Consider the following 14,404-nt stretch of genomic DNA (forward strand, 5'->3'; position numbering starts at 1 on the left):
ATCTTGTGGACTTTAGAACAAGTAAAGATGATGAGTAAATCACATAGTTTGGATTTTATTCAAGTTCTAAAACTCAAGTTAAAGAAAATCCTTGAGGCCGGGCATGGTGGCTCATGCCTGTAATCCCTGTGCTTTGGGAGGCCGACGCGGGCGGATCACAAGGTCAGGAGATGGAGACCATCCTGGCTAACACGGTGAAACCCCGTCTCTACTAAAAATACAAAAAATTAGCTGGACGTGGTGGCGGGCGCCTGTAGTCCGAGCTACTCGGGAGGCTGAGGCAGGAGAATGGCGTGAACCCGGGAGGCAGAGCTTGCAGTGAGCCAAGATCACGCCACTGCACTCTAGTCTGGGTGACAGAGCGAGATTCTGTCTCAAAAAAAAAAAAAAAAAAAAACCCTTGAAACCATTGACAGCTGTTTCATTTTGTTGTTAAAAAAAAAAAAAAAAAAAATCATATCTATATTAAATTTCTGTTTGGGCCAAAGTTTTGTGTTTTAAGATCTTTTTTGTCAGTAGCATATCATATAGTATATTTTTAAGTTGGAATTTAGAATATTTATTGGTTGACTTAAAGTAGGACTTCCTCTGTTGGTTGAAAATAGAACAACCTACACGTCCAATTAAAGTTCTTAGCTCCATTTGGAAACTAATCTAGTAAGGCACCCACGGTGAAGTTGTATTTCTACCTATTGTTTAAGAAGAGCCTTAACCTGGAGTCTGAGGAGCCTGCGTCTCGGAAGTCGTGCATGTGAGTTTTGGAAAGCCATGTAAACAGCAGGCGCTGCCAGCTTGCTGCTGTGCCATCCCGCTCGCCTTGCTGGCCTGGAGCCCAGGACTTCTTGTCCCCTGCCTGCCAGTCTCCTGAGCAGCCCATCTGTGAGATGCCACCAGGTCGCTGTGATGAGCTGAGCCAGGGAGTTCTCATGGGCGGCCTGTCTCCTCGCAGCAGCTCATGGAGCTGGAGACCTGGAGGGGGTAGCCTCGCGGAGTACCTGGGTGACCATTGTGTACAAAAGAACCTCTATAGGATTTGCCCAGTTGTAGTGTTACAGTTACTTTCTGCTGTGCAACACTGGCGTTAGTGTGCAGCGAACTTCCACTGCCTGCAGAGTTCAATGACAAGGTGAGAGGTAGAGAAATGCATTTAAAATCCAGTGACAAGGTGAGAGACAGAGAAATACATTTAAAATCAAAGCAAAATGCACACCTGTTGCTCACTACCACCCCAGCAGGAGAGTGGAAACACGCGTTCTCATTTGGCAGGGTGTTTGCCGTGTTCCATGCATTTGCAGAACTTTCTGTGAGTAGTGATTTGATCGTCAGGGCCACCCCATGTGCCACGAGGCAGGTGCCATTATTCATCCCACTCACAGAGGAGAATACTGAGGCTCGGGGTGCTGAGTGGTTGGTCTGTCTCAGCCACTCATTTGATCATTTGATGAGCAGTTTGTACCCAGGTGCACATACCGTGTGTGGTCATTTCTGCAGGAGGAGGAAGAGTTACTTTTGTCTGGGAAGAGTCCAGGTCGGTTTTTGGAAGGAGGTGGCGTTTTAGTGATCCTTGAAGAATGGGCATCAGTTGAAGACTGGAGGACATTCAGAATTGCTGGAGAAGGGAGTAGCAAGATGATGTATGTGGTAGGAGGAAAAGAAAGGGAGTTTAGGGAAATGTCAGATAGTCCAGTGTTACTAGAACAGAAGACTCAGGAGAGAAGATAGTGGGAGATAAGAATAGAGACGCAGCTTGAAACCAAATTACAGAGGGCCTGAGTGCCAGGAAAAGGCCTTCAGGCTGTGTTCTGTAGGCAGTGGGATGGCATGCCCAGAGCTTTGTGTGTTCACGTGTGTGCGTGTTTAATCACTTGCACTACAGCTTAGGCTGGTTTAGAAAGAGAAGACACTACCGAAAAGAAAACCAAACAGGAATTTACATGTGGCGGGTGTCCATGAAGTTTCCCTATTTCCCTCTCTACATGGAAGACTTGCTGAAGGCAGGGATTGTATCTTCCTGACCTTTGTATCTCCCATGATGTATGTCACATAGAAATGAGGAAAGGCTTCAAGGGAAAGGAACCAGTTTGACTGCAGCTACAACCCAGGAAGAGATGGAAAGACTGTAATCAGCCGAGTAGCTACACTGGGAAGGTGATTAAAGAGCTTTCATTTTAAAAGGCTCTAGGTCCAGAGGGTTTCATGGGTGTCCTCTGTCTGACCTTTAATGAACAGGTGGCTCCAGTGTATTTCAACTATTCTGGACCATAAAGAAGATGGAAATTTCTATAACTCATCATGAATCCAACACAAGCTTAATAGCAAAAGATGACATAAAGAAATTATTGACGATTCTCCTGAATGAACATAGGCACAAATACTAGCAAACCGCATCTAGCAGTGTGTGAACAAAACAATTAAGACTTATTCTAGGACTGTAAGGGTAGATGTGTATTATAAAAATATGTCCACATAATTCATTCCATTGACAGAATAAAAGAGGAGAAATACATTATAGCAGTAGATCGCAGAAACATCGTTTAGTATAATTCAGCAGCTATTCTATGTTTACATAAACTATGTAAACATATTCTCCTCTAATGGGAAACATTTCTTCGGATAGGAAAGGAAAGATACAACTTAAATATCATATGGACTAAGACTCCAAACTTTACCAAAACTCAATAGCAATATCATGCTATTGCTAAATGGCAAAATAATAAAGTCCTTTCAATTAAATGAGAAACCAGGCAGAGATGCCCACTGTTTCTGTTACCTTCCAACATTTCACTGGAGGTACTAGCGAATACAAACACAAACTATAAAATTATCAGTTTAAAAATAATAAGCCCAAGAAATAAGGGGGAAAAAAAGAAAAAAATAATAATAGGCCAGGCACAGTGGCTCACATCTGTAATCTCAGCACTTTGGGAGGCCGAGGTGGGCAGTTCACTTGAGGTCAGGAGTTTGAGACCAGCCTGGCCAACATGGTGAAACCCCATCTCTACTAAAAATACAAAAAAATTAGCCAGGCCTGGTGGCACACGCCTGTAATCCCAGCTACTCGGGAGGCTGAGGCAGGAGAATCGCTTGAACCCGGGAGGCAGAGGTTGCAGTGACCTGAGATCGCGCCACTGCACTGCAGCCTGCATGACAGAGCGAGACTCCATCTCAATAATAATGATTTACTGAATGCTTCCCACATGCCAGCTACTTTACACCAACTCTTAAGTGGTAGTGCTGGTTTTCCCATCTGTGTTACAGGTCAGGAGACGCAGGCACAGACAGGTATACTGACTTGTTCAGGGTCGTGCAGCTGGAAGCCAGCAGAGCTGGGATTCAAAGCTACACCCTCTGCCTCCACATTTCACACTGTTAACCACCGAGCTACACCACACAATCATTGGAAAAGAAGAGAACATTGCCCTTCTTTACTGGTGCCATCATGTCGTATGTTTAGAAAAACCAAGAAACTATGCTTTTAAAAAATTAGAATTCATAAAAGAATTTGTTGTGGCTTTTTATAAGACATTATACATAAGTCTACAAGGTGTAATTATGTACCCAGCAGTGAAGATGGATAAAAACCATTTTATTCTGAATAATGCCAAAATTATAAATTATCTGGGTATATATTATGTGAGAAAGATACAGGACTGTATGAAGAACACTGTGAAATCTTATTGAAGAATGTAAAATAACGTGGACACATGGAAAGATGCACCATGATTTATGGTGGGGAGGCCACACAAAAATGCCAGTTCACTCAAAGAATTCCCATTCGAATCTGAACAGGGTTTTTATTTATTTTTTATTTTTTTCGAGACAGGGTCTTGCTCTGTCACCCAGGCTTGAGTGCATGGCACGATCATGGCTGACTTGCTTCGCCTTGACTTCCCAGGCTCAAGCAATCCTCTCGTCTCAGCCTCGCAGGTAGCTGGGGCTATACATATGCACTATCAGTGGTGGACCCTATTCCAGCCAGAAGCGTTTTCCCTAGGGTGTAATAAGAATTTCACACCCTGTGGAAGAACTCTGTGTACCCAAATCCTAGCAGGTGCCTGAGTTACACACAGCAGGCACTCAGTAAATGTACCATTGCCCAGCTAGCAAAGACTGACCTAATAAGCAGGGCAAACACTGTCAAAACTCTAGTATAAAGTTGCCTCTGTGTGCTTTATCGGAATCCTCTTGTTTTAATCCTCTCCTGGTACGTCTCCATCCCATCTTAGAGTGTTAAGTGCAGAGTCCCTTCGGAAGCTTAAGTCTTTGTGGCTGCCAGAGTCAGAATGACGTGACGAGCAGAGAGAGGCTTTGGAATTGAAGTTTTCATTCACCTCTCACGAGCTTTACCAGTATAAGCCTGGTTATTTCATCCTTCGGAGCTCTGTCTCTTCTATAAAATGGGGATCATCTTTAAAGCCCTGGAGTGCTGTTGTCAAGATGGAGATAAAGTATGCCAAGCTGCTAGAAGAGTATTCAGTAACTTTCCGGTATTTTGCTTCCTGTCTGTGAACTCTTCTTATCAGGAATCCAGGTTACTCTGGAAAGCATAAGTAGTTCACATAATAGAGGTGTGGATTATTTTGAAAATGCCTCCTGCATGTTGAGTTTGCATTGGAGAACCCTGAAGACGTGCAAACTAGTCCTAGCATGAGTGAGCAGCAAGCAGTAGTGCTTCCTTGTGAATCGGGGTGGGAACCCTTCAGAACCGTGGGCTCCCACTTTCTGTCCATCGCTCTGCTCATGCGGCCCTGAGTCTCGTGGTTACTGTGGTCTCAGTCACAGCAAGTGCTGCCAAGCTCAGGCGACCCTGCCAGAGCTTTCTGAGAGCCGTTCGGGGCTGGTGCCACTGGTAGCCTCATCCCTGGACCTGTTTTTCAACTTGAAGGGAGAGCAGACTGGCTGTGTGTTTGCATTTCCTGACAAAAGCAGCCATTGACGTCAAGAGTTCCCTCTGTTGTTAAGAAGTGACACCTGTGTGTTTTTCTTTAGCTTTGCACGTTGTTGGGCTTCAGATAGTATTTATTTTTACCAACTTTGGCCCAAATTGTATCATTACTTTGAATCTGTACAGCACTTTTATGTTTTCAAAACATTTCATGTATTTTTCAGTGTTACCCTTGCAACAGCCTTGTGAGTTAACCATTTCAAGTGCATCCTGTTGTTTTGTGAGGAAACTGAGGCTCCTCTGCTATGCACGTGACCAGCCCAGCATCACATGGTCTTGCAGCAGTGGAACTGAGATGAGCTCCTGGCCTCCCGACTGCCCAGGGCTCCCTCCCACTGCATTGTGGAGCCTGGGCGCTTGGGGAGGAGTGGGGCAGGACCCAGTCCTGCCACTGTTTGCTTCCTCACCACCTCTGGGTTTCAGGTCGTGAGAAGCATTGCCTTTTCCCCAGGAACACCAGTTGCTTGCTTTGGAGTTTTATAATGAGAGCCAAGGACCTTCTGCAGGCGTAATTGTTCATCTTTTACCAAGCCTTCACATTTTAAGTATCCAAAGACCTACGTGGAATGTTAGTATGGAGAGAGAAGAGGAGGGAGGGAGTGGGACAGTCATCCTGCCGTCCAGGAAGTGCCTGAGCTCGACATCACCCAAGCTAGCCTCAGGCTGCTGCCCCTGGCCTAGCAGGACTCGTGCTTGCCCTTGTTGGGATGCTGGCATCCAGCTCCTTGTCCTGGTCTCAGGAGGGAGATGTCGGGAAGGTTCACAGGGTCTGTTTATAGACCCTAGAGGCGGTCATTGGTGGTGCCCAGTGATGGAGCCTCTATTGGCAAAACCTGTATCTGCAGTCACAGCTGTTGGCCCAGTGGATAGAGCAGCCTTACTTAAAGCATTTTCAGTTTTCTGTCCTCAAATGGCATGTTCCTCCTCCCTGTCTCCCTCCCTCCCTCTCTCCCTTGCTTAATTCCAAGAAGTGGGGACCAACGTTCTTCTTACAATTAGAAGATTCTATGTTGTTCATAACAGTGGAGTCACAGGTGTCCCAAGGTTTTTCCCAGGCACTTCAGCAGGCCTGAAGGCTTCTGGATGGAGTGCAGAAAATCACTTGTAAGCACAAAGAGTGTGGCAAGTGATGTGATGTAGCTAACTGGAATCCACATTGAGGACCAGCTGCACGCTTGGAACAGCAGCTGCAAGTGTCACTGCACCGTCGTTGAGAGTTATTGACGGTGAAAACACAAACATACTACCGAACACTACCTTGCTAGCTTTGTGGCCCTAGCGAAGTCACTTCAGTTCTCTGCCTCAGTGTCCATATTTGTTAATGAGGAAAATAATAGTACCCACCTCACAGGTTTGTTGTGAAGATTAAATACTTAGAGAAAATGTAAAATGCCTCTTGTGAAGTAAGTACTTTGTGAATATTAGCCATGATTATGTTATTGAATCAGTGTTATGTACCAAGCTGTTAACGAATTATATCAGTGTTAGCCATTGCCATCATCACCTCCATTATCCTTGTATTTTGGACATGTGAGCTTTGGAAATTAAAATTTTTGAAAATATGAATGTAATAGTTTAAGTTTTTGGTCTTTTGCCGTTCTGTAAAGGCATACATTTTGGACTATGGAAATTCAGCTTTGATATCTTCAGTTTACAACTTAAAACTGTAGATTAGGCCTCCTTTTCTATTTTAATTTAATGGCTTTTTTATTTGTATACCAGTTGGTGATGATAAAGACTCTAAGGGTTAAAGCCAAAAGCCAGAAAACTTAATCTGTTGTGTGTATGGGAAGTTCCTTTAGAAAAAGTAGTTTTTACTTGTCAAATTGTGTTTTTGAAAATTAACTTTTTCTTAAAATAAATTCTATAATTGTTCTATGTCTTGAAATATGCTCTTTACCTCCCTTGTGGAGAAGTAGAGTTTGGAAATCATGAAAGTAATTTGGAAAGGGCCTGACCACAACGCTTGCATATCTTTGAAAAAGGGGAAAAATAAACATTTTTAATAATGTGGATTATTTTGGGGTGCTTGAAGTTATAAATTATATTAATATTTACTTATAACAGACTATTACTAGACTATTACTCAAGTAATACAAGCTGTAAAAAAAATTCACCAATTTTGCTAATAGAATTTTAGAGTTCCTTCTTAGTCACTCTGAAAATACAAGGAAATGCTCTTTCAGGTCGGGCCGGGCCCAGCTGGTTCCGGTTCCATGAGTGCCTGGCAGACTGAGGGAGAGAGAGAGAGAAAGAGGAGGGGAGGAGGAGGAGGATTCAGGGAATAGAAGCTGGGGAGCCCTTCTGCACCACAGTGATACCAGTATCAAGATAAAAGTGTGGAATGGGAGAAAAATTCTCAAAGCCTGAAAGAAAATCTGGAGATGCTGTTTTTCCAGCAGCTCAGTTGAGGGAGAACTTAGCTTGTCTCTGTTTCTTGATTCCTCTTCAATTTCTGTTTGCAAACCAAGACTTGTGTTTGGAGAACTCTATTGTACTAAGCCTAAGTCATTTTTGATCTACAACAAGAACATGCATTTTCACATGTCAGCTAGATTTGTGGACCAGTAAAGTTCTCCCCAAAGAGATGGGCTCTCACCCTGCCATCCAGGCTGGAATAGTGGTGCAATTATAGCACATTGTAGCCTCCATCTCAAGGACTCAAGGGATCCTCCCTCCTAGGCCTCCCAGGTATCTGGGATTACAGATATAGAAAAGCATATCCTAAAATTCATATGGAATCTGAAGGGACCTCAAATAATACAATACAGTCTCGAAACAGAAGAACAAAGCTAGAAGACTCACCTTTTCTGATTTTAAAACTTACTACAAAGCTACAGTAATCAAAACAGTGTTGTACTAGCATAAGGAAGACATATAGACCAATGAAATAGAAGAGAGAGCCCAGAAATAAAACCTCATTTGTATGGTCAAATGATTTTTTTCTTTTTTTTTGAGATGGAGCCTTGCTCTGTTGCCAGGCTGGAGTGCAGTGGCACGATCTCAGCTCACTGCAACCTCCGCCTCCTAGGTTCAAGTGATTCTCCTGCCTCAGCCTCCCCAGTAGCTGGAATTACAGGCACCCACCATCATGCCCGGCTAATTTTTGTATTTTTAGTAGAGATGGGGTTTCACCATGTTGGCCAGGAAGATGTTGATCTCTTGACCTCGTGATCTGCCTGCCTTGGCCTCCCAAAGTGCTGGGATTACAGGTGTGAGCCACTGTGCCCAGCCGGTCAAATGATTTTTAACAAGAGTACCAGGACTATTCAATGGAGAAAGGATAGTGTTTTCAACAAATGCTGCTGGGAAAATGGGATATCCACATGCAAAAAATGAAGTTGAACCCTTAACTAACACCATATACAAAAATTAACTCAAAATGGATCAAAGACCTAAATGTAAGACCCAAAACTATAAAAGTCTTAGAAGAAAGTAAGGAAAAAACTTTATGACAGTGATTTATTCGGCAGTTATTTATTGGGTATGACATCAAAGGCACAAGCAACAACAACATAGAAGACTACATGAAAATGTTTAAACTTTGTTAATCAAAAGACACTATCAATTGGGTAAAAAGATAACCACCGAATGGAGAAAGTATTTGCAAATTATATATCTGAAAAGGGTTATATAAAGCGTATATGGAGAATTCCTGCAACTCGACAACAAAACAAACAGCTTGATTGGAAAATGGGTGACTTGGAAAAACATTTCTCCAAAGGAAATATACAAATGGCAATAGGTACACCAAAAGATGCCCAGCATCACTGATCATTAGGAAAATCCAAGTCAAACCATAATGAAATACCACCTTACACCCATTAGGATGGCTACTATCAACATCAGACAATAATATGTTTGGTGAGGATGTGGAAAAAATTGGAACCCTTGTGCTCTGTTGGTGGGAAGGTAAAATGGTACAGTCACAGTGGGAAGCAGTATGGTGGCTCCTTATAAATATTGAAAATAGAATGTCCATATGATGGAGTGATACCACTTATGGGTGTATCCCCAAAATGGTTGAAAACAGGGTCTTAAAGAGATAATTTGTACACCCATATTCATACCAGCATTATTCACAATAGCTGAAATATGGAAGTGTAAACTAAAAATAAAACTTTAAGCTTCCTAATTGTCTGAATGAACTCATCCTGTCAGCCAAGGACATGTCACAGTTCAGGACATGATGGGGAGGGGGCGATCAGATTCCCCATTATACTCTCCCTTTGGAATTCAGGCATAACTGACCAGCATTAACATTAAAACAGAGATCTTATGACTTTTTGTAGCAATAAGACACCATATTCCAGCCTGACTAAAGTAAAGCATCACATGACAGATAGCAGGCCCTGGAAGAAATTGAAGTATTTTGCCCCAAAATATATTCCTTTGACATACTTAAAAATGGCCCTGCAAAACTGTCTCTTACAGGCAAAATCTACATTCTGTAGAGAATGCCTTTCCCTTTCTAGGTCTTTTCTCTGATCCTGGAGAGAATTATCTTGAGTCTTTCATCATTTTAAGTCTCATAAGAAACATTTACAGTCTATTCTTTCTGAATCCTGCTACTTGGAGTCTTCATCTGCATAATAAGAACCATGGTCTCTACAACCCCTTATCTTAACCCAGACACTCCCTTATATGGAATTTCAGGTGTGTATTTTTTATTTATTTTTATTTTTTATTTTTTGAGTACCCAGGCTGGATTGCAGTAGTGTGATCTCGGCTTATTGCAGCCTCCGCCTCTGGGTTTCACATGATTCTCGTGCCTCAGCCTCCTGAGTGGCTGGGATTACAGGCATGCACCACCATGCCCGGTTAATTTTTTTGTATTTTTAGTAGAGATGGGATTTCACCATGTTGGCCAGGCTGGTCTTGACCTCAAGTGTTCCACCTGCCTCGGCCTCCCAGAGTACTGGGATTACAAGCGTGATCCACCACGATCTGGCCTCACTCCAGCTTTTTGTATTTTCAGTAGAGACAGGATTTTGCCATGTTGGCCAGGCTGGTCTTGAACTCCTGGCCTCGAGTGATCCACCTGCCTTAGCCTCCCGAGATGCTGGGATTACAGGTGTGAGCCACCATGCCCGATTGGGTTTCTGGTCTTTAGGTAAACTCATTTGACAAGTTGCTAATCGGAAAATCTTTGAATCCACCTGTTAGCAGTGGTGAATCTATATGGGTCTGCAACAACTTGATTCTTGCCTCCTTGGAGGACAGAATTTCGCTGAGAGGCAGTAGTTGGTTTAAGGCAGAGGGAGAGACTGAGGCAAGTTTTAGAACAGGGGTGAGAATTTGTTAAAAAGTTTTAGAGCAGGAGTGAAAGGAAGCAGTACACTTGGAAGGGCCAAGCGGGTGACTTGCATGATCCAAGTGCCCTGTTCATCCCTTGACTTGGGGTTTTATACATTGTTATGGTTCTGGGGTTTGCTGAAGTTGCGCACATGTTCACTTGAGGAGTTTTTCCCTTACCTGTCGAGCGTTCCCAGTGGAAGGTCATATAAGGGGCCATTTTGCCTCTTAGTGTGCCTGTTTGAGGTCTTACTGAGAAGACGATAACACCAGCTCTGAGTGTTTTCTGTCTGTTAGGAGACTGTCTTTTCCTGGTGCTGGCTGTGACCACTTACCATTTTAGAGAGACAGTTTAACAACCACCTGACCATCACTTTATTGTCACCTGACAGTCCTGGGGGCAACAGGGGTTGGGGGTATGTGTGTGGGGGTGCTCTCCTGACCTGTCCACATCTGCCTAACTACCTACTCTAACATACCTATGAGCTGGAAGGCCTCCACTTAGAGTGTTTGAGTTGTTCTGCCTTTCTTGACTGAACCATTGTACATCTTACATGTATTGATTGATGTGTTATGTCTTCCTAAAATGTATAAAATTGAGCTGTAGCCTGACCACCTTGGACACATGTCGTCAAGACCTCTTGAGGCTGTGTCACAGGCATGTCCTTAACCTTGGCAAAATAAACTTCTAAATTGAATGAGAAAAAAAAAGAAAAAAGAAAAAAAGAAAATACAAGGAAACAAGCCGTAAATCCGGTTTTAATGCAGAACATGGTACAGATATGGTCAGTATTTAACCTGAGCTAGTTACTTGCCAAAAAGTGTGATCATCTTTATTATTTAAGTGATTGATGACATATATAATACTTCTACTATGAAAAAGAATTTTAAGAGGTTAATTCTTAAGCAGAGAGCTCAATATACTTACTCGGATCCCGAGAGAAAGCCCATTTCTGTGGCATTTCCATACAGCATGATCCTGGTTGTTGATTCTTCTTGCCGTGTTCACTTCCCTCTGTTTTCAGTGATTTAGCCCTGCGGAATTGTTTTCTCACCTCCGACTTAAATGTGAAAGTGGGAGATTACGGAATAGGATTCAGCAGGTACAAGGTAAGCCAGAGGTTTAAATGTTTTCAGTCTGATTTAATTTGAATTGTGAAGTTGTAATGTCACCAAATGCCCCACTGTTTGTATAAGAATCTTAGTCATGAGGCTTTCTGGAGAGGGATTTGCAGCAGTCATCTTAAGGTGGTCTAGGCTTCTGGTGTGTGGCTTGTGTAAGTCTGCGGCTTTGCGTCCGAGGTTTTGCAACAGCTTTCCAAAAGTTTTGTTTAAAAATATTTATAAACACTGTAAATGATGTAGTCTGATGGTACATAATAAATTTTAGAGTGAACACATGAGCAAAAGTTATTATTATTACCTGTTATGATAAAATATACATATCGTATAAATGTTTCTCCATTACGTGGTCAGTAAAATTTCAGCTCATGTTCAGTAACCTGGGGATTTAGGTTTTTTTAAACTCTGTCATGAATATATCCTAAAGGAAATAAGTGAAGAAGTCAATGAAGTTTCCATTTGTGTGTGTCTATGTAGCCCCAGTGAATGAGGTAGAGCGTTCTGGGGCAGGGAATGGGACTGTCCCAGCTCCAGGCTGTCAGGAGACCTCGGATAAGCCACTTGACCTCCATTTTCTTTTCCTTTCCTTTTTTTTTTCTTAAATGGAGTCTTGCTATATATTGCCCAGGCTGTTCTCAAACTCCTGGGTTCAAGCAACTTGCCTGCCTCGGCCTCCCAGAGTACTAGGATTACAGGTGTGAGTCACCCCACCCAGCCTTGACCTCCGCTTTCTGAGCAGCAACATACGGATAAGATCTGTTCTATTTTTCGGAGTTCTTGTGAGGACCAAACGGGTAATATTTTCAAAAAATATTATGCAAATAGAAATTGGTTATTCATCTACATAGTAGCTCTAGTGTCTTGAGCACTTGCTAGATGCCAGGCACTTAGCACCTGCCTGCATCCTGCATCATCTCTTTTTTTTTTTCTTTTTTTGAGATGGGGTCTCGCTGTCACCCAGGCTGGAGTGCAGTGGCGCGATCTCGGCTCACTGCAACCTCCGCCTCCTGGGTTCAAGCGATTCTCCTGCCTTAGCCTTCCGAGTAGCTGGGACTACAGGCTCCCGCCACCACGCCCGGCTAATTTTTGTATTTGTAGTAGAGACGGGGTTTCACCCTGTTGGCCAGGCTGGTCTCCAACTCCTGACCTTGTGATCCGCCCACCTCAGCCTCCCAAAGTGCTGGGATTACAGGCGTGAGCCACTGAGCCCAGCCTGCATCATCTCATTTAATCCTCACCACAGAGGGGAGGTTTGTGTTCTCCTCGTTTCACAGATCAGGAAAAAACTTCACAAAGTTGTTGCTCGCGTAGAATCACACAGCTGGTAAATGGTAGAATGAGGACTTCAAACCCCGATCTGTCAGTCTAAAGCCCACGGTCTTACTCACTAACTGGCTTCACTATTCAGCGCATAAGGCCCAGTATATATTGTTGTAGTGTTTTGCTCAAAGTCTATGTTATACGCATCAGACACAGCGTACTTTCCTTTTCTAAGAAGGATGACTTAGCAAGCGTTCATGGCTCGCAGATGAGCTAATGAAGCCCAGGAGGCTTCAGAGAAACTCCTTACCCACTTTCTGCCCAGAAAGTTGCTCTTCATGCCTGCTTTTTTTTCTGACCTGGTTTTTTGGATTGGGTATATGTTTTCTGAGAATACCATGGATTTAAATTCTTGAACTCACCAAAAGTATAATTGTATTCAAAATTCTGTGTGCTTTCTAACAAAACAGGAGGATTATATTGAAACAGATGATAAAAAAGTTTTCCCTCTGCGATGGACTGCTCCAGAATTAGTAACCAGCTTTCAAGACAGACTGCTAACTGCAGATCAGACTAAGTATAGTAATATCTGGTATGTATTGGCTTACCGTTTTATTAGGCATTTCTTTGGCAAAGTCCTAACTTCTTCCTCTTTGAGTACTTCCTTAAAGGAAAGTAGTTGTATAAGATGTAGGAAGAAAAGAGTGCCTGATGGTATGAAAAAGACAGTTTAAGAGACGTAAATAGTAATTATCACAATTGTGGTGATGGAGTTAACGTTTTGAATACTGCCTCTGCTACCCATTTTCCTTTAGAAAAGCAGGAACCAAGTCTGTTTCATATTCCGTGCCTCCCACAGGGCCTGACATATAATAGATATTTAATATGTATTTATTGAAGTGAAAGAAGAAACTGAAAGGGGTGTGGACTATCATGTTTATACTATGATTTATAGGAGTCAGTTTAATGGGAGCTAAAAAGATGCACCTAAAACTTTGACTAACAGTTTTTGTCACAGCCTTCTTAATTTATAGCTATGTTTTATGTGCTGTTGTCCTGCTTTTTGGTTTTTTTTTTCTCTCCTTGCTTTCTTTTGGATTGATTTCTTTAAAACAATTTTTTTGCTTTTATTATTTTTTTCATTGATGTGTATAATTGGACATATTTATGGGGTACAGTGTGATATATATATATATATTTTTTTTTGAGGTAGAGTCTCAATGTCGCCCTGGCTGGAGTACAGTGGTGCAGTCTCGGCTCACGGCTCACTGCAGTGTCCACCTCCCTGGTTCAAGTAATTCTTGTGCCTCAGCCTCCCGAGTAGTTGGGATTACCAATATGTACTACCACACCATTTTTGTACTTTTAGTAGAGATGGGGTTTTGCCATGTTGGCCAGGCTGGTCTCGAACTCCTGAACTCAAGTGATCCGCCTGCCTTGTCCTCCCAAAGTACTGGGATTACAGGCGTGAGCCACCGCACCTGGCCCAGTGTAATATTTTGATACCTATATACAGTGTGTGATGATCAGATCAGGGTAACTAGTATCCCCTTCACTTCAGACATGTATCATTTTTTCTTTTTGTTTTTGGGAACATTCAAAAGCTGCTCTTAGAGCTGTTTGAAAATATACAAAAATGTGTTGTTAATTATAGTCACCCTTCAGTGCTTTAGAACACTAGATCTTATTCCTCCTTCCCAGCTGAAATTTTGTATTCGTTAGTCAGCTTCTCACTATTCCTCCTCTCCCTCCCCTTCCCAGCCTCAAGTAATCACTCTTCTA

The 14,404-nt window shown here is 42.7% G+C and overlaps 1 protein-coding gene across 2 annotated transcripts in view; it reads left to right on the forward strand.

The window, feature by feature from the left end:
• Positions 1–14,404, forward strand: part of LMTK2 (lemur tyrosine kinase 2) — a 102,911-nt gene that overhangs the window by 67,226 nt on the left and 21,281 nt on the right. For both annotated transcript variants that reach the window (XM_024250151.3, XM_024250152.3), the window contains exons 8-9: positions 11,266–11,350; positions 13,093–13,214. In XM_024250151.3, coding sequence (XP_024105919.2) covers positions 11,266–11,350; positions 13,093–13,214 — 207 coding nt within the window. The remainder of the gene's footprint in view (positions 1–11,265; positions 11,351–13,092; positions 13,215–14,404) is intronic.

This window comes from Pongo abelii, chromosome 6 (genome assembly GCF_028885655.2).
Source record: "Pongo abelii isolate AG06213 chromosome 6, NHGRI_mPonAbe1-v2.0_pri, whole genome shotgun sequence".
Lineage (NCBI taxonomy): Eukaryota > Metazoa > Chordata > Mammalia > Primates > Hominidae > Pongo > Pongo abelii.